Source organism: Acomys russatus, chromosome 10 (genome assembly GCF_903995435.1).
Source record: "Acomys russatus chromosome 10, mAcoRus1.1, whole genome shotgun sequence".
Lineage (NCBI taxonomy): Eukaryota > Metazoa > Chordata > Mammalia > Rodentia > Muridae > Acomys > Acomys russatus.
Window position 1 is genome coordinate 32,627,824 of NC_067146.1, and position 23,063 is coordinate 32,650,886.

The following is a 23,063-nucleotide window of genomic DNA, read 5'->3' on the forward strand; positions in this document are numbered from 1 at the left end:
GCCTGGTGTCTAGGAAGTCAGAGGAGGGTGTCAGGCCTTCTAGAACTGGAGTTATGGAAGGTTGTGAGCTGCCATGTGGTGCTGGGGACCAAACTCCAGGCCTGAACAAGAGCAGCAAGTGCTCCCACCTTGCACCACGTCACACACCAGTTTAGGAGACATGTTTCATTTTTTTTTTTTTTTCTATTACAGCATCAGGCTCCATCTCTGTTCCTAGGCTTTTTGAGGAGCATCTGGAATGACTTCTGAAGACTCTGCAGAGTTCAAGCGCTTTTACCCAAAACAAATTTTGCTTCTATTTACATCTCCTTTCACAGTGGCCTTGAAAAGTAGCTGTGTTACTTGGGAGGCAGAGGCAGACGGATCTCTGACTTTGAGGCCAGCCTGATCTACAGACTGAACTCCAGGACAGACAGAGCTATGCAGAGAAACCCCATTTTGAAGAAAAAAAAAAATTCAAAATCCTGCCTCCTCTCCAGATTTACCATGCGTGTTAACTAACCCCCCCCCCCAGCACAGTTACTCATAATATGATGCGGAGAGAAGAGTGTCTGATTTTTTAAATGACATGCATGTGCGTGTGTGCGTGTGTGTGTGTGTGTGTGTGTGTGTGTGTGTGTAGGGGGCCCACTAAAATAGTTCATTCCAAAGCACTGAGACTGAAATAACAAAGAAAGTAATTAGGAAGTTATAGAGAAAATGCCCAACTCAGTAATATAGCCTATTCTTCCAAATAAGAACATAAATGCTCTTGGCCATGTCTGTTATTTACTTACTTGATTCTCTGGTCTACACACATGTTCAGATTGTCCAGTAAGATTTAGCTTAACATCTGTATATATTAGGTTGCTATCTGAAATTCAGGAGTATCTGCCTATCTGGGGTTCCAAGACTTCCTGAAACTAGTAAGAAAAAAAAAAATTCAGACATCTTTAAATCTCATTTTGAACCAGCAGTGGTTTTTACAACACAGTAAGTTACCTACTTGAAAATCTACAGCAGCAACTAAGTGTTCCTGAATTTTCTTCTTAATTGATTGAAAAGCATACATTAAGGAGGACGAGGATCACAGACCCATGGGGGTACGTATAAGTACACATCAAAACTTAAGAATCAGTGTACATTGATAAAATGACGTGAATGTATATATTTATAAATGGTTTATTGCTAGTGTTGCCAGAGACCCCACTCTCCTGATACAATGGGGTGAAAACTACTGAAGATTTAATGTGGAAAAAGTAAGTTTGGATTAACTGCTCTCCATGATAATTCCTTTCTGCCATGGATTGGTTTTAACTGTTCCCAGCCTCCAAGCAAGCACAATGTCATTATACAAAAGTGTGGGACCCCACTGTTAAGGTCGAAGTCTGGCATTTCTGGATAGCCTCTGAGCTCAGTATAAGGTGATAGACTTCTTTCGCACCTGGGTTCGCTCTCTATCTGATCTGGGGAACCTGAGATCTTTTAAGGAGCATCACAGAGCCCTCAGGGAGATAACAAGCCTAGCCATTTCCTGGTTAGAAACCTGCTCAACTAGCACTTGGGGATTCTTGGAAACATCCATCCTATGCTAATGAGATGTCTTGGTGTCTTGGGTTTCAATCAATGACCTTTAACTGTACCTGGAGTTCTTTCCCCACCCATAGGATAATTAAGTTCCCCCTTTTATGAGAGGACTGTGTGGCTGTATGTAAATCAAGTGTCCCTAGTACCTCTAGCCCCAGCAAATCAAACACATTCTATCTTGAAACCCCTCCCACTGCCCAAAGTTTATAAGTCCCTGATTTCACATGAAATAAACATGCTACCATCAGCTTTTCACTAAGACTGCCTGAGATTCCTCATTTACTCTGGGGAAGGAAGGGCTCCCTTCCTCCCTGAAGAATTCGCTGCTGGACTCCCCAGGTTTGGTTGCCAGGCAGGCCATCATAGATGGTGCTCATCTGCAGAGAAGAAGCAGCAGCCATACCTGCGTTTCAGCTTAGCACAGCAGTTTAACTGAAGGGCTCTAACACTGCCATATAACCAGCTTTGGAATACCTACATTTCCACTTCTGTCTGAATCTGGCAATCTCATTAAAAAGAGCTCACTGTAACACAGTGGAAAACTCATTTCCACACTTCTGTGAGACAGGGAGCCTTGCCTTGTGCATGGACCTTGCTCCGAATGCTCTAGCTGATCCTGAGAGAGAGAGAGTGAGAGAGAGAGTGAGTGAGAGAGAGAGAGAGAGAGAGAGAGAGAGAGAGAGAGAGAGATTTCAAGGCTCCTCTGTCCCTGCCCAGAAGCCAACGACACCTAGACTGTCCCAATGAAATGCTTCTGGTGTCCAGCCTAGCAGCAGTGTCACTGAATGCAGAACCACATATAAGTACATGGTATTTGTGCATAATCCACCCGCCACCTCGCCAAACTCCTCAGATTAACTATTGCAATGCAAATGCTATACGCATAGGATGATGGGTGCATCTTCATCTCACGTAGTCTCAGAAACGCTCTCACTAGAAGGTTGGTTGGATCCAAGGATGTCGAAACTGCAGCTACCGAGAGTCGACTAACTAAGTCAAGTGCTATTGGGATGATTCTGGCAGCAAGACACCCATCTTCTCGCTCCCAACTTCCAAGAGGGGCTCCAACACTGCAGGGTCAGCTGCACTGCCTTTGGGAAAGCTGTTGGCTTTTCCTATCTGCTGTCTTCATTTTCTTCCTCAGGAACACAGAGGAACGTGAGTCCAGGTGGGCACTGCGCCTCTCCCTGATTATGCCGTGCAACACAGCAGGGGGGCCTCTTATCTCAGACTGGGGTTGCCTGCTTAAGATTCTTTTCTTTATAACAGGTATAAAGCAATAAACACAGCTGTAGAAAAGGTTTTCTGTTTTCTTTTTGTTTGTTTTAGCCTATTAAAATGATATAATTAAGGCAGAGTGCAATAAAGTTCCATAAAATTGTGTCATCTGCCTTTTTACCCGGCTTACTGTGTTTGACTACTCTCAATGGATTTGACTTCAGAAATACTTTCCTACATCTTGGCGTAATTGTCATATCATCAGAGGCTTCCAATCAGTGAGCTGTGTGTGCATGTGCGTGGTGTGCATGTGGTGTGTGTGTGTGTGTGTGTGTGCGTGTGTGTGTGTGTGTGTGTGTGTGTGTGTACCTGTGCGGAGGCCAGAGGTTAATAATGAGTGTTTGCTTCATTCGCCTCCTCACCTTTGTTTTGTGGTGTTTGAGTTGTTTTGTTTTAAGGCAGAATCTCTCATCGAACACTGAACTTGCAATTTGACTAGACAAGTCGTCCAACAAGCCCTTGTGACCTGCCTCCCTGTCTCCTCAGGACACTCCAGGTCTGTAAGTGGGTGCTCAGGGTCTGAACTCAAGTCCTCACTCGTGTGTGGCAACCTTTTACCTGACCATTTACCTAGCCCCTGTGTTGTAAAATTTTAAATTAATCTTGGAATTGGTAAGCTACTGCAGATGACCCACACTTCCCAGATGTCACTGAATTCCTATCTGACAGTTCCTTTCCCCTTAACTAGATGAGGGGCATTTTTAATTGGAATATTTATATGCACAGCCAAACCTTCCTTTCAGACAGATTATCTTCTGAAAAATGTGCCTCAATTTTGGTTTGCAAAGACATATAGTAATGGGAACCATTTACTTCCTGCTTAGATAAACTTGAAGTGTTCTCAGCTGTGCAATGTCAATTCATCGTGTATAGAATAGATTTGAGAGGATACTTGATGACTTTTCCTAAATAGTTATGTTTAAGCTAAATAAATAAACACTTTCATGTCTTAATTATAAAAAAGAAAATATGTATAAAGCTATGATACACACTATCATTTGAAATAGACAGAAAATCTTATTAGGTTAGAATTAAGTGGAAAATAATTTTTGCCTCTGGGATTTTTTTATTTATTCAGAATATTTATATAATTACCTAATAGTGAGCCCTTTGAGGTTGTTTTGTTGGAGGTGATCTCTAGCTCTAGAAAAATAAATTTTATCGAAGGTGTGAGGGTGTTGTAATTAGTTTGCACACAGAAGGAATTTTTCCTTTTGTTTTTCTATTAAGTCAGCAAGCTCTTTTTATTTTTTCCATATCCTTCCCAGAGTGAGTTCATTGTCAGTTCATATAGGCTTCTAAACATGTTGATGTGGGCTAATCCTCAGAAACATATAGCAAAAAATTTGCTTCTAGATGAGGAACTAAATAGTTTTGCTAACTCGGAAGAAGAGCTGCCTCCGAAAGTCAGGTTTTTACCAGAGCAGGTGACACGCCCCATTCATTTGCATTGTCAAAACCAATGATCAGCAACTTGTAACATGGCATTTGCAATCACTACACTTATCTTCTCACACCAACCCATGGAACTATGCAACTATCATATAGAATATTTTAGAGCTATACTTTCATAACTTCTTAAGTTATTAAACTACCTTAGTGCTCTATGACAAAGATAAATGTAATGTTACTGAAAATAAAATGTTTGTTCATTTCTGCCTTCACAGAGCATATGACTTAACCAGTCTTGGGCTTGAGATCTGTGGAATTAAAAACAAAACAAAACAAAACATGCCCTGGCCACACATCATTAATTCTAGCACTCAAGAGGCAGAGGCAGGTGGATCTCTGAGTTTGAGGCCAGCCTGGTTTACAGAGTGAGTTCCAGAGCAGCCAGGACTACACAGAGAAACCCCTTGTCAAACAAACAAAATTCCTTCCAATGACTCATGATCAATAAAGACGTAACAGAGGACTTCCCTGCTAGCAGTTTTCAGTGGACAGATAAAGAAAAAGCAATAGGTAAAACACTGAAAATATGTATCAGCCAAAGAACAAGACTTAAAAGACAGATATGTCCCTGATATATATCTGTGGCCAAGAAAGCCTTGCTTACATCAAGTTTTTTGCACATATAACACCAGTGTATAGCGTGCACACCTTTATTTTCTTGAGTTGTGTACATCTGAGTGCTGTGGAAAATGTAATAAAGTTCCCATATGAGGCATTTTTTATGTACATTAAAGTGAGTCTCACATCCAAAGTAAGGGATGATCTATTCCCATTTAAAGAGTTTGCCAGCTGGGCCAGAAAAGGAAAAGAGGTTAATGGTTGTATTAATTTACCTGACCTCTAAGTTAAGGGGTGGCTCAGCTGGTAGAGTTGGTTAGCAGACGGCCTGAGTTAGACTACCAGCGCGGCACCATCCTTCACTACATAGCAAGTTCGAGGTGAGCCTGGGACACGTGAATACATAAAATGACAAGCCCCCACAAACTCACCTTCCAAAACATTTTCCCTGTCAACTCAAACCATTCTCCTTTTTTCTAGAACAGTGAGGGACCAGAAGCCTCTCATTTAAATGGAAAGGGGCGAGGTTGTTTCTCAGTGTCTCCCAGTTACCCCCACAAATATGGAAGCAAGAAAGGGGAAAGCAAAGCGTGAGGAGGAGAAAGGGTTTTATTGGAAGTTGCCACAACGCAGGACCACCTCATAAAGGACCTTTCAGGTCCAGCCTGCCTGAAAAGTCTCTGAACTGGGGACGATTGCTGTAGGCACGTTGTTCCTGGAGGACACTGGGTGGCGCTCGAGGTAAAGGCTTGCACTTCTTTATGGTCTCCCCCGCCATCACACACCCTTTGCAACTTTCAACTACCCAAAGATGAAATTACAGGCTCCCTACATGTCTCAGCGGGGAACGCGTTGTGGGTGGAGTTTGATGCCATAGGATTGTTTCTCCACAGTCCGGTCAGCTAGGATTTAAGAAGCAATAGTGTCCTGTCCCCAGCCTTGGTGTCAGAACCATCTCCACAGCAACAGCAAAAATGACAGCCCTGACAAGAGAAAACTCCAAACCATGGGTCTAAAGTGATGACCAGACGCACAGCTGGGCCTGCAGCACACAGACCACAGGGTGTATTTATGAAATGAAACGGCACTATATATTGTGAGTAGACTCCAGGCTGTCTATAGTGGCTGGCTGCGTTTAAGGAAATGTTGGAAGGGAACAAAGCTCAACTCAGAAAAATCAAGCCAGAAAGTTGAGACTGGTAAATTTCAAAGAGGCACCAAGATTTGGTGATATCAGCCTAGACTGGACTCGATACAAGGGACTTATATCTGCATAAAGGCCAATATTTCAGCACCTCAGGCTACATGTAATGCCGTTGCATCCTTTTCTCCTTCCCCATTCTTTTTTTTTTTTTTGTCATTTATAAAAAGCAATAAATATATATATGTGCATGTGATATACCTATAGGTATGTAATATAAACATATGTGTGAAATATATTTACAAATGTACAACCACGTATATGTGTGTATATGCATATGTGTGTATGTATATCTCCACTGAAAAGAGGAGGCAGCCAGTAGATTTTTAGCAAGATCTAGAATTATCATACCACTATAAGCTTGCCTTCAACCAGATCCTGAAGTATGTCTACACTTTCTAGTGCCAGTCTAATTGGGAAGCAGGGTGAGAGAGTGTTGCTAGACTCACCTTGGTGATGATGACCATGGGGTGGGGGTGGGGACCGGGATGGAACCACCCATCTCTCTGCATCACTTTTCTTTACTTGTAAACACTTTGACCTGCTGCAGGCATTAGTTTGGAAGAAAGATCTGTGCAGTTAGGCCCGGTGTGTGTTAGGTGACTCCATGGGCTAAGTGAGCAGACCAAGATTACAGCCCAGTAAGCTCAGCAGTGTGTTTGCTTCCTTGAAGACACTCACAGCCTAAATCTAGAGCTTGGACGACTACATAAAAATCGACTACATGAGATCAGGGCCAAGGGACAGCAGGTGTGTATTGACCCTGCTCATCTGTGTCAGAAGGTAAATATAGACATACCAAGGCTTGGGGGAGGGAGCATGGGAGAGCATGGAGGGCATGGGGTGAGCATTGAGGGAGCATGGGGGTCTCCAGAAGAAGAGAGGAGTGGCCCTGCTGAATGCTAGCTCCCTCAAGTTCACAAAGATGAAGTTATCCAGCCAAGGAAAAGCGACAGTAGCTGTGGGTTTTATGGGGCCCAGGAGGGCAATGGCTGGAAATTGATGCATATGTTGCTGCGTCCAATTGGAACTCCAGAATCCAGTGGGACTGGCATCCTGCTTTCAGCTCTCTGACAGAGGTTTTGAGTCCTTGGTAGCTCTGTAGCCAAAAAAACAAAAAACAACAAAACAAAACAAAACAAAAAAATAAAAACAAAGTAACATTAGACAAAACTTGGGTGCACTTTTACTTTCCATTAGCAGAGGGGTATGAGGAACCAGAAGATCCATCCCTTAATATTCAACGAAACTCCCAGGTTCCTGGCCATGGACCCCCGCCCCCAGAGAAAGAAAAAAAAAAAAAGAGTCCAAAATAGGATAAAACTCATGGTGTTGCCTTTCTGAGGAGAGTGGAAATGGTGCATGAGTGAGAAGTATGCTACATTCCTAAAGCCCCACTCAGTCATAACTAGAGTAAAAACACATGATGACAAAATAAACTTCTTTTGGTGGCCTGTGCCAAAGCCATGACTCTTGAACCTGTCTCCCTTTGTATGTGAGTGAACTAAGATGTTCACTAGGCAGGAAATAAAGGGGGAATGGTACAGGAACCCAAACTAGGGCATTGAAATGGGGCTTAGTATGTACATAGGCAGTGAAAGCCGGAGAGGGTCATCAGTGGTCATGACTCCATCTCCCAAGAGGACTTTGTTCCCTGTCTGCTCTGTGGTCTTCATATCCCATTTGGTCTAGAGGCACCACAGGTCACATACCGGAATCACCTCACTTTTGCAGGAATCTGGCTCCTGAGCTGAGACACACTTCATTCTAGAAGCTTCCAAGGAGATGAGGATATTGAACAAAAGTAGGCTTCTCAGCTCTTCAGAAAAGCAAGCTGATAGAGCTTAGGCAACGTCAAGTTATTCAGGGATAAGACATTGATTTTTAGCAGCCCTTGTAAAGATTTCAGTTGCAAGAACGCTGTCCCGGTCAGCTAAAGGGACATATGCGGTCTTCAACATCTTTATGGACTCCTGAGAAGTGCTCTTCTGCAAAAGTGCTTGTCTTCCAATTTGCACAATTTCAACACAAATGGGTTACAACTTGTTTCCCAGCACACCACTAAACAATACTGCTCTCGATTTACTCTTGCCCTCATCTAACACTCCCCTTTTTCCTAGGTGCACGTTCCCATATCAGTGTTCAGTTGTACAGTTTGTATTGGTGGAGGAGGATAGGACAGGTAGGTGTGGAGCAAGAAAAGAGCATCATGGGCCACAACTTCTAAATGTGTACTTTTGAGACCGCTGATTGGAACACGTTGCCTTCAAACAGCACAGGCCTGGGTTCTGGAGGTGCTTCGGTTGTCTCTGCGGTTCACTAAAAACAGATCGACTGAGACCCTCCCCCAACAGGCAACAACGTGTAGTCTCTCTCTCTCTCTCTCTCTCTCTCTCTCTCTCTCTCTCTCTCTCTCTCTCTCTCTCTCTCTCTCTCACACACACACACACACACACACACACACACACACACACACACACTCATTCCTTGTGCACCCCCCCTTCCTCCCCTTTTTTAAGCAATGCTTTGTTGTGCTAAAACTAGTTGGACGAGTTAGGGTGTAGCTCTGCTCCCGAGGCCCTGGCCAATGGAACCCGATCCACCCCGCTGTGCGTAAGCGCGCAATTAAGGATTTAACCAAGGCTGTGCTGCGCCTCAGCCAGCAGTCAGCCTGCGGGAGACAGAGCCTCCACGACTCCCAGCCTCCTCCTCCCCGCCGCCGCCTCCTCCTCTTCTTCCTCCTCCTCTCTCGCTCCTACAGCCATGTCTGCTTAGACCAGAGCAGCTCCACAGCCAATTCAGGCAGCAGCAGCCGCCGCAGCAGCTGAACAACCACCGTCGGGGAGCTATGACAGGAGTGTTTGACAGAAGAGTTCCCAGCATTCGGTCCGGCGACTTCCAAGCTCCGTTCCCGACGTCTGCCGCCATGCACCATCCGTCTCAGGAATCGCCAACTTTGCCGGAGTCGTCGGCCACGGATTCTGACTACTACAGTCCCGCGGGGGCCGCCCCGCACGGCTACTGCTCTCCTACCTCTGCTTCCTACGGCAAAGCGCTCAACCCCTACCAGTACCAGTACCATGGAGTGAACGGCTCCGCAGCCGGCTATCCGGCCAAGGCTTATGCCGACTATGGCTACACTAGCCCCTATCACCAGTACGGCGGCGCCTACAACCGAGTCCCGAGTGCCACCAGCCAGCCAGGTAGGCGTGCGGGGGCGGGAAGCAGGTACCCAGCGCATCGTCACCCCGCGGGGGCGAGGTGGGGTGGTAGATGAGGGCCACGCTGTCCGCAGCTTCTGCTTCGCAGAAGGGAGTGGGGGCCGGGACTGGAAAAAGGAAATCATCTCACACAAGCAATTTGGGGAGTTTTCAGTGGAGGAATCTTGAAAAGGTTTAGTCGGGTGTTGCCCCTCTGGTGCCCCTCGGGGGGCTCCCTTCTTACCTAGACTCCTAACTTGCCTAGCTAGAAAGCCAACTAGGTTGCAAAGAGGGTAGGAGTGAGGGAAAATAAAGAATCAAGCAGCCCCAGTGGTGTTTGCGTAATAAAAGGAAAGCTGGTTGGAATTCTGGGTGAGCATGCTGAGTTAGTAAAATCTAGTCGGGATTAGCCTGAGAAGCGCCCCGAGGCCTCGCAGTGCGGGTGTCGGCAGTTCACCGGGTGGCCTGCGGGCCCGGAGGGCTGCAGCCTGTAGTAGAAATGCGAGCTGGGAACTTTGCGGTTTATCCAAGGTATTTCTACATACAAAAAAGCCATTTAAAATAGCGGAGGGTTGCTAAGAGGTCACGTTGTTAGAGGGATCACGCCCCCCCCAACTCTCTCCATAGGTGCCTTCCTCACGCCCCCCCCCCCCTTTTTCGTCCACCTTGAAACTTCCTAAGAGAGTTACAATGGGGTAGTGAGCTCGGGCGGTAAATAAGAGGCAAGAGGTCTCCGTGGAGAAGTTCTGCTGGTCGATTTTGATCTCTCCTCCCTAACACATTAATAAGGCTGCTAATATTAGCATCCCCTACTCCAGCAGAGTGGAGACCACAGCGGTCCCTCAGCCGCCACCCTTCCTCTGGCAGCTGCTTCACACACAGGCTCTCCTACTTCCAGGTCCTAGTAGGGGGAAGGGGCCATGTGGCTGAGGGGCATGTTTGCAAAACATTGGTTCACAGGACCCCAGCGGTGTACATTTATAACAGTCAAATTTCTACTAGCCTGCCGCCCCTTTACTACGAAAATACCTCCCCTACAGATTCCTTTTCAATATATCTCTCATTGACTTTGAGTCTGTTCCTCTTGCTGTCTCTATATTTGCACGTAAGGGGAAGGGTTTTTTTTTTTTTTCTTTTTTTCTTTTTTGCCAAGAACATGTTAAGTCTATTTGTAAAAGAAACCAGACACATCTGTGCCCTCGCAGATCTGCAGTGAGATTATGGGGGCTGAATAATCGGCTCTCTGTCTGCCGCGGCCCTGACCGACCGCTCGCCGCTGGTAGTGAAGGAACATAGTTTGCTTTGAACTTTGGAGACCTTGCCTAGCGTCTTCCCTGCCCAAGCGTCTAGCCTCTGCGGGCGCCCGAACAGACGCCGACAGAAGCAGGGTCATGGCCCAGGGCCTCTCTCGCTTGACGCACTGGGAGTGGAGTGGCTATTCGCGTCCCAGAAACGCACAGGATGAACGCAGGGAGGGGGGAAAAATAATGAAGTAAGCATCGCTGAAGGGTTCCATCTTTTAAGCGAAGAAGCCGCTGGTTTGCCTCATGCGTGCTATCAATCGGGGATTCGGCGCCTCTTCTACGTGTGATTTGGGGAAGGGACCGACTTCCCTGGGGTTTGAAAAGCCAAGGTGGTGATATGGGAAAGAGTGGTGACTACATATTTAAAAACAAACAGAACTTTAGTGATTTAAGGGCCCCGTGCAAAAGAGCCATTGTCTGGCCGGAAGCTCTAACCTGGTCTGTTTTGATTGTTTAGAGAAAGAAGTGGCGGAGCCAGAGGTGAGGATGGTGAATGGTAAACCAAAGAAAGTTCGTAAACCCAGGACTATTTATTCCAGCTTTCAGCTGGCCGCGTTACAGAGAAGGTTCCAGAAGACTCAGTACCTCGCCCTGCCAGAACGCGCGGAGTTGGCCGCCTCTCTAGGACTGACTCAAACACAGGTAAATCCGGCCGCCGCCGGGTACCGGCCCCGCCTCGCCTGCAAGCCAGGCTGGGCTGCAAGGTTCGGTCCGGACTGGCTGGAGCCGATTCTCTAAGCACTTTGCAAAAACTTAACAGCTAGAAAGACACTAGCCCTTGCATCCTTCCCTTCATGAGTCAGGCCTGCTGTTAATGACACAGGGCTGTGGGCGCGAGATTCGTCGTTTGCCTTCCTGCTTTAGGCACCAAGGGCTGGGGACCAACGTTCCAGAGTGAAAACAAAGGGAGGAGTATTTCGGGGGTGGGGTGGGGTGGGCATCTCCCTCGCGTTCTTGAGAAATGTCTGGGTGTCTTCACAATGAGTAGCTTGCTAGGTACTACTGGCCTGGTGGTGGGCTTAGGCCGTGCAAAGGCCTGGATCGTCGAGTCCTGTCGTGTCCTGCCCCTGAGGCAGCAGCCAGAGGGTCGCGAGGTGGGGGGCGCTGTTGCACGAGGAAACCCTCCTGGGTTGTCGACTTCTTTTTCCGCCCATTCCAACCCAGTGGGGCCTAGAGTAAAGAATGTTCTAGTCGCCGCCCAGAGCTTCAGGCAGAGTCTGGCCTCCCAGTGCTGGGGGCGGGGAGGTGGGGTGTGGGGTGCACTGAAGAGAGTCAGACCAACAGGAGATTGGGAAGTCGCTCCTTTCCCTTGGCACATTGCGCCTTCAGTCCGGCCCACGCCCCTCCCCCCCGGAGGTGTTGGGGGGGCTGGGGCTCTGGCTTTTGAGAAGAAGAGGGTGGCCTCCCCGTACACTGACGTACAGGCCCACGCGTGCGACCAGATCTAGAGCTAATAAAAGACAAAGCTTTGGGGTCGCACCCTTCCTGAAGGCAGTGCCGGCTGTGCTGGCTAGGGCTCCCTCTGTGGATCCTTCTCCTTGCATAGATTGAAGCTGCAGGCTCCCGGCGATCGGCTTAAGAGGGTCAGCTGCTGGGCGATACCAGGCAGGGTAGCCTAGGAGCCGGAAGAGCCTTCATTCATCGCCCAGGGAAAGGCGCGGGCAACCTCTGAGTGTCCCGGTAACGTGTGCCTTTGTTCCCCCACCCAGGTGAAAATCTGGTTTCAGAACAAAAGATCCAAGATCAAGAAGATCATGAAAAACGGGGAGATGCCCCCGGAGCACAGTCCCAGCTCCAGCGACCCTATGGCGTGTAACTCCCCACAGTCACCAGCGGTGTGGGAGCCCCAGGGCTCATCCCGCTCTCTCAGCCACCACCCTCATGCCCACCCTCCGACCTCCAACCAGTCCCCCGCGTCCAGCTACCTGGAGAACTCGGCTTCCTGGTACCCAAGCGCAGCCAGCTCAATCAATTCCCACCTGCCGCCACCGGGCTCCTTGCAGCACCCGCTGGCACTGGCCTCCGGGACGCTCTATTAAATGAGCTGCTCTCTCTTGCTCATTTTTGGGACTACAGTGTTTTTGCTGTTTTAGAAATCTGAAAGAAAGGAATTCAAACGGGATGTTTGGAGAATGGAGACAATAATATTCACGTGTAAAGCTCTTTTTTTTTTTTTTTTTTTTTGCATGTAAGTTATTGCATTTCAAAAGACCCCGCCCCCTTTTTTACGAAAAGAACTTTTTTTTTTTTTTGCGCAACTGTGGACACTATCAATGGTGCCTTGAAATCTATGACCTCAACTTTTCAAAAGACTTTTTTCAATGTTATTTTAACCGTGTAAATAAGTGTAGATAGAGGAATTAAACTGTATATTCTGGATAAATAAAATTATTTCGACCATGAAAAAAAAAAAAACCGGTTCCTTTTTGGCCCCTTGATAACTGGCTAATGGGGTTGTATGCAGACGATTAAGAACAGACAAATTCTCCAGAAATCCAACAATGCAAAGCAAAAGTCAGGAGCTGCGTGGTAACAGAAGTACGTTTGTGTTGGATGTTGGCTTTTATGTATTTGCATATGTGGCCTGTTTATAGTACTGTCATGTTTTGGGGTTCCCCTCAACCACGAAACCATTTAAATGATATTAAATATAACTCCAATTGTTTTGGGTAGAAAAGAATATTGAAATTAAATATATTGATCCTACCGCGTGTGAGTAAGAAGGCAACAGAAATCCCTCAGTAACTTGAAATTCTCAGCTCAAAGTGATTCTGGTGGGGAGTCCCCTCCCCGTCATTGCAATTAGACAAAATACAGTCCTTTTGAAAGAAGTGTCTCAAGATGAGGAAGGAAAAGAAAAGGAAATCTGCTCTCATTTCTATTATATTTTTCAAAAATATGAATTTTTTGGGACATAGCAAGTCTTAGCTCATGCCTTGGACTCCTAATGGCTATATACCGCCAGACTCTTTCAGTCACGAAAATACCAAAGGGATTGAGAACAATGGTGATCCTAAAACAATAGGCCAAGCAAGGAGTATGGAGGCATAGAACAGCCCTTTAAAAAAGAAAGAAAGAAAGAAGGAAAGAGGGAGAGGAAGGGGGGTGTGAGGCCCTGTATTGATTTCATTTCATGTGAGATAATGTTCCTAACATAGCCATCTTTCACTGTCATCTGTATTTCATGCTTTTTTTTTTTTTTCTGAAGCAGCCCCCTACTTCCATCAGCTTTTACATAGAACAGTGGCAAAGCTCTTTCTAAACTGTAGGAATTGGGATGTTTGCTGGGGTTTCTTTGTGAAGCCATCTTTAAGGCAGGCATGTAGGCATTGCAGCAAGCTGGCCCCCTGGCTTGTCCTCCCTTACACCTCTGCCTGTAGACATCAAAAGCTACAGCCTGAGTCCAGAGCTGTGCCCTCAGGCCTGAATTATAGGCGTCCTTGTGGCTGGCTGTCCTGTAGTCCACCTAAGTCTATTTCTTGATGAAACTAAAGGAATATGCAGTGTTGGAAATTACTAGATTTATGGGAAATATTCCACAGCTAGGAAATCAGTTGAAATAAATGAGACCAAAAAAAAAGAGCCCTCTTGGGGAGGGATGATTAGAACATAAAAATTACATCGTGTCATCTGAGGCTATCAGAGAGAACCCTTCCAACAGTGAGAGCTGAGAAGGCAAGCTGTGTGCCCTTGGGCCATTTACTGTCTCTGTCTCTCCAATGGCTTCCCATTCCTTCCTTTCCACCAAACTTCTATCTCCATTTCTTCTCGTTTCTCTTTCTTTTCCACAAGTAATACCAAGCCCACGAGACTTTGGATGGCTAGACCCTGGAGGTGGCAAAATTACATTTCCAGGGAGCCTGGGCTAGTGAGACCTGCATAAGCATGAGTGCATGTCCAATATTTATTTGTTTGTTTGTTTGTTTGTTTATGCCCTGTCCTCACTCCACTTCATCTGTGGTGAGTGATGATGTTAGGGGAGGCCCCAGCCCCATTTTATTTACTGCAGTGGCACAGCGTAGAGTAGGGAAAGAGAGGGGTGTGTGTGTCTATTTTCTGCTTTTCTTTGTCGTTTCCATTACATAAAAAAGCTCAGAGCTTTCTAAAGGCTTGGTCTTGATTTCCAGGACCTGGCTTTCGGATGGCCACGGTTCTGGTCCTGTCCCCACCCCAGGGCGTGTGTTTGGGAAGGTTGGGGGAGTGTGACGCATCCACCGCACACCCCAGTATTTCCCTCCCACTGGTACCCAGGAGTGTCCAAAATGTGCTTGGAACAAGCTCTACTCTGCTCCCATTTCTGGTGGAGAAGGGTGTGTGTCTAGTTTCTTCACTAGCTCCAACCCCCAAGACCCAGCCAAGCGGAGGGAAGGGCGGATACAGACTCTACTCAGGGAAAAAGAGGGATGCTCTTTAATCACCACCCTTCATTCCAATCTGGGGCACTGCGAGTTGTTAAGGACACCACAGCCAACTGCTACGGGACCAAAAGCCTAGTACAGCAGCGAGGATGGGGGAACTTGGTTTTAGGGTTCCTTCCCCTGTGCGAAGCTCACTTACTCCACTAGTAATGATCTCTTGTCTTGCGATTTAAAAAAAAATCTTGCTTGGGGAGCGGTGAATAAAAATATTCTGACAAGTGAGTCGCAACGGGCTTTCCTGGCACCGCGGGGATTCTCCCCAGGGAATTTAACTCCCTGCAGTCCTGCGCCCAAGGATGTAAAAATAACAGATCTCAGCAAAGTCTAAAAATATCGGTTTCTCTTGCCCTCCCTCTCACCTTCCTTTTCTTTCCATTGTTTCTTCCTCTGTGTAACAAGCACACATCGTTCCTCACAGTACTTTGGCTCTGGCAGACCCTATTTGCCCTGGACTTAAAGTAGGAGTCACGTGTGCCTGTTCATTCTGTTCCGCTCTTGTGTAGTTCCCTGCCTCAAGCCCACAAGATGAATCAAGCCGACTTCGGGATTAATTTTCTTTACAGAGGACCCCCACCTCCACCCAATATTTTCAATCTTCATCTTGATACCTCCCTGCAAAGCCCAGGAGCCCAGGGCGTGTTGGCAGGATTTGAGTGATTTCTTCGGTGCCCTGCCCAACTCCCGGGCCCTCCTGAAGAAGATCAGATAAATTGGCCTTTGTTTGAGACTTGGGTTGGGCTAGGCGGGTTTCTACCCCCTTTCTCCCCCTTTTTCCTGGCGGCCACCTCCTTGTGGGACAAGAGGCAGCCTGGAGATCCGAGGGAAGCAGCATTCCTGTGGGTGCCAGGCGGCTCCAGTGCTGAGCCACAGGGCCTGAGACACACACACACTGAAGAACCCGCAGACCTCGCTACCCTTGATCTCACACTCTTGCTTGCTCTTTCCCTCTCGTTGGGCACCTTCCCGGGGAGCCAGTCCACTCCCTCTCGGATCCACCCCAGGCCTCGGCCTTGCATAGGAGAGCTTTGACCTACACAAAGATGTGCACGCATTCCCTCCCAGTGACACTGGCTAGATCAGCATCTCTCCGCCTAAGGACAACCCTCTTTCTCCCGCCCCTTATCCCACAACCCAAGGCGCGCCTGCTAGCCTCCTAGGGCTCCTTTGATCGCTCTGTACGCCCAGCGGCTCGTGGTATCCCGGCTGTCGTTTTCAGAGTCACCCACAGCGTGCCTGTGCCAGGCATTATTGCGCACTGCCGCCTCCACAGTTCAGTACCGAGCACTCTCCACCTCGAATTGCCCTAGACGCCTGCTGAAAACAGCTCTGCACTTCCCCCCTCTGCTCCTTACTTCCTGTTGTTCCCAAAGAGGAACCTTTAGGACTGTTCAGCCACCTCCTCCTCCAGGCCCCATCTCCACCACCTCCTGGATCCAGCGCCTCCCACTGGCTACTGGGATTTGGCCAACCTTGAGCTCCTCAGCCCTGGAGAAGGCTCACCCAGAGGGCAGTAGCTCCGAGACACCGCTGAGAAGTGCAATCAGTCTGAGGTCACCCATCTCCTCCACTTTCAACCACCCCCTCGCCACCTGTTGGGTGCAGGCTCCCAGCGCCTTGGGGGAGGAAGCTTTTCGCCCTGCTTCGCTCCCGGGTTCCAGGCTCCCCTCCACTGCTTTACTGGTTGACCGCAGACCTTACATATTTTCGACCCTGTCCCAGTCCAAGCGAAATTTGGGCCTCGATAATAAACTAAATCTCTGTGGTATACGTGGTATTGGTTAAGTCTTCTTTACTCAGCCTGTAGCGGCTACACGCCTTCCTTACTTCAGATTTCTTAGAGGTGCAAGGCAAAAAGTATACAACGTGTCTACTGCTCCAGGTATGAGGGATGGAGGGCTCTTCCCCTTCAGTCATCTAGGGCTGCCCGCCGTAATGAAGTAACCTGCTTTATACTTTGAGATATATACTTTTGGTATATACTTTATACCTTGAAGATAGAGGCTGAGAAGTTACGCGAATCTCTTTTTAAAGGAGAGGGGAGTCCAATTTTTACAGCAATTAAATGTTTCTGCGCTGTTGTTCTCTTGGAATTCTGATTTATGGGGTTCCGAAAAGATAGGTATCTTTGCCAGAAGCACATGTATTATTGAGTCTGCTCCACATCCTAAACCAAGATTTATATAAAACCGTGAAATGTCACACATTATGACCTTTCACCACAGGAAGAGGGGGACAAAAGACTTCATGACCTACATGGCACCCCCCCCCTCCTGGTTTCAGTAGCAATTCTCTGTGGAATCCACCATACATGGTCTACTGTTTTCTTTCTTTCTTTCTTTCTTTCTTTCTTTCTTTCTTTCTTTATTTATTTCTTTCTTTTTTTTAAGAAGTGGGTGAGAGTCAGGGATGGTAAACAGTACCCAAGCTATGATTTATTTTAAAGCATTTTTTTTTCCTTGAAAGGCGTGAAAACAGAAACTACCACTGGAAGGTTATTGTCATCCTAAGACTATTTCTGCCACATACCATTTGCAAGGTGGGAGAACAGGGGGTGGAGGCTGCTTGCTGGATATGGACTCAACTTTCATCTATAAACAGGGGTCACTAAACAGGGGACATTCCATTATTGCCCTTAAATTCACAGGAGCTAGGGAGCCTGCTTGCCACCCTGCAGGGTGGCCCAGGCTGGGCAGCTTGTAGGTCTGTAAGGTATTCTTGGGAGGAAGGAAAATCAACACAACTGGCCTAAAGACTGGAGAAGAAGGCCAGGAAATCCTCTGTGGTCAACATGGAAAACCTGACCTCCTGGTATACAAGGTCTTTGGGTACCTCAGACTGGGACTCTGGAGCAGGATTTACTGCAGAGAAGGCATGAGGTATACTACTGGAGGCAATAGAATCCTCGGAGGGTTTGACTCTGCCTCCAGCAGAGTCTCCCAATCTCTCCCCAGCTCTCTCACTTTGACTCCCCTACCCCCCTTTCCATTTTGTCCTCTCCTGTTTGAAGGTGCTGAAGAACCTTGCCCTGTTAGGCATATTATGATGTAGAAGCAGCCAGATTGATTTATTTGGGAAGGTTTTAATTAATAAAGCTAATGATAAAATTAAAACAAATAGTCAAACCAAGTGAAGATGGCAGCCTCCCAGTTGGGTATATTTAATTAATGCCAATTAATACACGTTCACCTAATATCCTCTAGGACACGCTATAGCTTTCCTCATTGTAAGAAGAGAGCCAAGATGGAGGGCAGAGACACTTCATAAGCAGCCAGGGCATTCTGCTCTGGTGACAAGAGCAATTGCAAATTCATTTAAGAATATGTTCATAAACAAGTGACAGGCACATTCTGGGATGGAAACAATGGTGAAATTGACAAACATTCTTTGCTATGGGGGAGGGGCTGAGGGAGGAAGGGCACCTTTAAAAGTAGGGAAATGCTTTGGTGGGGGGAAGACAGGAATAGCTTAAAAAGAAGAAAGGATTAGTTGAGACTGTAGGCAGCAGCAGCAGCCCCTGCAAATGTTTCAGCTCTGCACTGTTGAAGACTTGGACACATAATACTTCAGACCACTGATTTGCTATTTTCTTAATTCTGGCTCTTCTTTTTCCATATGAATCAAACAGTCTTTTGTCCTTCAGGGTTTGATTTGATCGCTACTGTTCACATTTCACTTTTGTATTTTCCTCTTCCTATACCATTACTCATTGAGTGCCCCGTGAAATTACAATCGTACATTTTCAACTCAGCAACCCATTTGCAGTGCAAAAAAAATAGGGTCTAAATAATGGCTGAATTAGCCCTACTGGACAGTTTCAGATGTAACACTCTGTAATAATTATATTGCAGGCTGGATTAGGATGCTATTATCATAATCTGGACGTTTACAATTATCTGTAATTTGCAAAGATGCGCCAGGTCTTGATTACAGCAGTTTTTTTTTTTTTTTTTTTTTTTTTTTTTTTGTATCACGCTAACCATCACTAAACAGTGACAGTAATAACAGCTAATTTTGCTGGCAATATAAGAGGTGCTGGGGTGTGCAAACAATTTCACACCTGGATGTGCTCACTCAACCAAGAATATAGAGACAGAGCTTCTGCCCTGAGACTCAGAAAAATACTCTCCTGTGCCTCGGCTCAGTATAGATTTCTAGAGCCTGATCACTGCTTAAGAGATATTCACTGGGGTAAGTTTTTATTTCTGGCATACTTCTAGACATCGTTTTTATTCCTTGTCTCACACTCTCCAAGCTGTGTATAATGTGTTGTTGTGGTTTACTTGAACTGAAACTTTGTTTTCCGGGTTTTGGTTCTGACAGTTTATTTTTCCTTTAACAGTAAAATAGTTGATGTGATGCAAATGGTATCCTTAAGAACCTGATTTGCCTGTCTGGCTTCTGTGCAGCTGATGTGTTTGATGTAGTTTGTGACTGGAGACAGGAAAGGAACAGTTTTCTGAGACTCCAAGCTAAAAAATCTGTCTGAAAATTGTTACTTCCAATTGATCTTAGGTAAATACATTGAGGTTTTTACATGCGGCCATGGTTTTGGGTTTTAAGGCATCAGGAGATCAAACAGAACTGGCTGTGTGGCTTGCTTCTTTGCAGTCAGGTATGCGGAAGGATGTTAGCCCAAAGCAGGTGTGCCTGAAATCTCTGGGCTTTGCAGCCCTTTGGACATCTTCTCTCCAGCTGGAGGAAAGTTTGTGGAATAAGTGGGATCTGAAGCCCTTCAAGGCTGTTCCTTAGGGCCTTGCTTAGAGTTATCGTGTGTGTGTGTGTGTGTGTGTGTGTGTGTGTGTGTGTGTGTGAGATGGGGGAGGGGAAAGGTATCCAAATCTTGGGGCTTATTGCCTGCTGAACCCAAATGCTGTGACCCTGGGGTTAAAAGGGCTGATAGGTTGAGACACAGAACTGACAACATATTAAGTCAAGGAACCAGTCTGGTCTATGTACCGAGAAAGATAACGGCAAGAAGCTGTGCTGCTCTAGCTACAGATGACACTATTCCCTGAGCCTGTAGATTTTATAAGCAGCTAGAAAAGTGTAGTGTAAGATGCCACAATGTCTTTGATTTCCCCACCCTGCAGAGAGAAAAGCTTTTCTTCTGCGGTGGCAAGAACATTTGCACTAAGTTGTGTCCAGAGATATCAAGGTGCTTACTTATTAGTGAGGAGGAGAAATTGTCTCTCTCCTATACCTCTACCCAATAGCTATGCTCCCCGCCCCCACCCCCACCCCCTTAGACTAGTCAGAACAGGGCTTTGGAACTCAAACTCTACAGCCTAGTAGGAAGTTTGAACGTGGGGAGGCGCAGTAGACACCTCAATTGGCAACGCCTATCATCCATGCCCCTCCTACCAATCCCTCCAGGAGGAATCAGTTTCCTGGGTGGGTTTGGGGGGAGGTCAATACATTTTAAAAGAGAGAAAGTATTAACCCATGAAGTTCAGGGGATCCAGTGGGAGCCCAGTTCCAAGGAGAGTTCCAGGGGGCCTATCTGACAGAATCTGTGTAAATAAGCTCATGTTAAGCAAGAGATAGAGATGAATGCAGAAACATAGTCACCCCACCTACAACATAGTACCATACATTTTCTGGGTTTCAGAATTCTACACACTCACGGTGGTTTGGCATATATTTGGTGAATTTTTTTTTAGAGAAAAATTAGCGTTGGTTTCGATATATGGTAGCTTTCTCTCTAACATAATTTGAATAATTCAGCAAAGCCCCACTACCAGCTGTACGTCTGCAGCCTCTTCCATTCTTTTCAGCATTATAATTTTGGTTAATTTTCAATTTTAGGTCCTACGTCTCTGCAATTTGTGTATGAATAACAGAATAATTTCCCTCTTTTGTTTCGCCTTTCCTGTTCCTGAATCTAAATAAAGATGGCTTTTTAGTATTAAAAGTGGAAGAAAATTACAGGTAATTATCTTTGACGGTAAAAACGCTGTAATCAGCGGGCTACATGAAAAATTACTCTAATTATGGCTGCATTTAAGAGAATGGAAAAAAACCTTCTTGTGGATAAAAACCTTAAATTGTCCCCAATGTCTGCTTCAAATTGGATGGCACTGCAGCTGGAGGCTTTGTTCAGAATTGATCCTGGGGAGCTACGAACCCAAAGTTTCACAGTAGGAAGGGGGAAAAAAGAAAAGAAAACATTTTTCCTAATGTAACAATGCGAATGCTAGAAAATGACAAGACTGATCGGTTTTAAGCCATTCTGAAGACTGACTGAGCGTGGAAGTTGCTCAACAAAAAAAGGAACGGGTATATTGGTAAGTAGTCTTTGCTTTGTGTCTAATTATAGTGACTGTCCTTTTGCACGACTGTATGTCGCTGTCATTATATGGAGCACTCTGAGTATCTCTATTGACTTCTGATAAATGGCTCAGTGGTTTCAAGGTTCATAATTTGAAGGATGCCCAGGTCTGTAGCCATTAATTCTCACAGTATGGGGCTTCCTGCTTGTATGACGAAAGGACTTTTCATTTTCATTATTTCTTTGCTTTCCACGAGATCGGAAGGACGTGTTTCTTGCAGGATAGTGCATTTTTCTACCTCGATAGCTTGCTACAGGTTTTCAACATTAAGTAGTCAAAATTGTTCACTTTGCTTTCTGAATTTGTTATTCTTTCCTCTTTTTACTTAAAAAAAAAAATGCTTCCAAAGGCAAATATAGCTGTACTATTTTAGCTGGGAAAAGGAGAACATTCAGATACAGTACTGGAAATGGCTGGATGTCTAGAATTTAACCTGGGAATGGGTTATTCTATTGTTGTAAATACAAAAATGCGTATGAATCACAACAAAATTAAAATGAAAGCTGAGAAAACATCCACGGTTCACACAACCACGCCTGTGTGAGCAAGCTGACATCTCTTCAGGCACTTGATAAGTATGTATAGAGACCCCATATTTTAAGAGAGGTAGAAAATATAACGGAAAAGGAGGAAAAATGGAAAACACATGGAGAAATAGAGGACACTCCCAACATTTTGTGGCTTTTACTCCATATATGAAAGAAGACAAAAACATACAAAGTATATATACAACTAAAATTCAACAATATATACAGAAATGCTTCTTGATATAAACGTCCCTATTAGCTTAGTGAATGCCACTATTCACCTAGGAAAGGCGTCAAAGCAATAGAATGGTGGTTTTGGTTGTTTCCTTGGTCTTTCTTGATTCCATTTCAGAGTTTGGAGGTGGGTTATGCAAAGGGCATTTTTCTTGTTACTGTTGCTGTTACTGTTTGTATTTAGTTGAGTCATCATTCCTGGTCATTGCATTTTGATAAAACATGCAGCGATTCCTTTGTGGCAATGTTCTAATTTTTCAGCCAAATTTTTTTCTTTGGAGAAGGATTATTGAGGGAGGGGTTTCCTTCCATTTTCTGCTTCTTCTTCTTCTTCTTCTTCTTCTTCTTCTTCTTCTTCTTCTTCTTCTTCTCCTCCTCCTCCTCCTCCTCCTCCTCCTCCTCCTCCTCCTCCTTCTATTTTCTTTCAGTCTTGGATTGGTAAATAAAAATTCAGGAGTCCAAAATCCTTGCCTTTCATCACATAATGTCTTAAACTCATTAAACAAGTAAAAATGCTGCCATGTTTGTGCAGATTCTTCTGCCGGTGGAGAATATCTTTTTTTTTTTTTTTTTAAAGGTCATTTGGGTGGAGAATCCCAAAGAGGAGGCTCTGGGCCTTGGATCCCCCTGTGTGATGGGAAAACATCCTGTAGTGATGGGTTCCCAGAACATTGGCCCATAAGCCAGCCTCCTCCTTCTCTTCTCTCTCTCTCTCTCTCTCTCTCTCTCTCTCTCTCTCTCTCTCTCTGTGTGTGTGTGTGTGTGTGTGTGTGTTACAAAGTTACTTATTCAGGTTCCTGAAAACAGGAGATTGCAGAAAAGGAGGGAAAGGAAAGAAGAAAGGGAGAAGGAAAGGAAAAGGGAAAGAAGAGAGGAAAGAAGTAAAGCTAGGAAATAAGAAAAAATTAAAAGAAATAAACGCAAGGAAAAAGATGAGACAGAGAGAAAAGAAGGAAAGAGAGAACAGAGAAAGAGAGAGAGGGGGGCGGGTGTCCA

At 45.8% G+C, this 23,063-nt stretch overlaps 1 protein-coding gene across 2 annotated transcripts; it reads left to right on the forward strand.

The window, feature by feature from the left end:
* Window positions 1-8,743: 8,743 nt before the first annotated feature.
* Window positions 8,744-12,732, forward strand: Dlx5 (distal-less homeobox 5). 2 transcript variants are annotated; one of them, XM_051151575.1, is made up of 3 exons: window positions 8,744-9,258; window positions 11,017-11,201; window positions 12,269-12,732. In XM_051151575.1, exons 1-3 carry the CDS (start codon window positions 8,904-8,906, stop codon window positions 12,596-12,598), a joined length of 870 nt encoding a protein of 289 aa, XP_051007532.1. In that variant the 5' UTR covers window positions 8,744-8,903; the 3' UTR covers window positions 12,599-12,732. The 2 variants fall into 2 exon arrangements, with proteins under 2 accessions (XP_051007532.1, XP_051007533.1); XM_051151576.1 differs by lacking the exon at window positions 12,269-12,732 and having other exon boundaries at window positions 11,099-11,184.
* The last annotated feature ends 10,331 nt before the right edge of the window (window positions 12,733-23,063 follow it).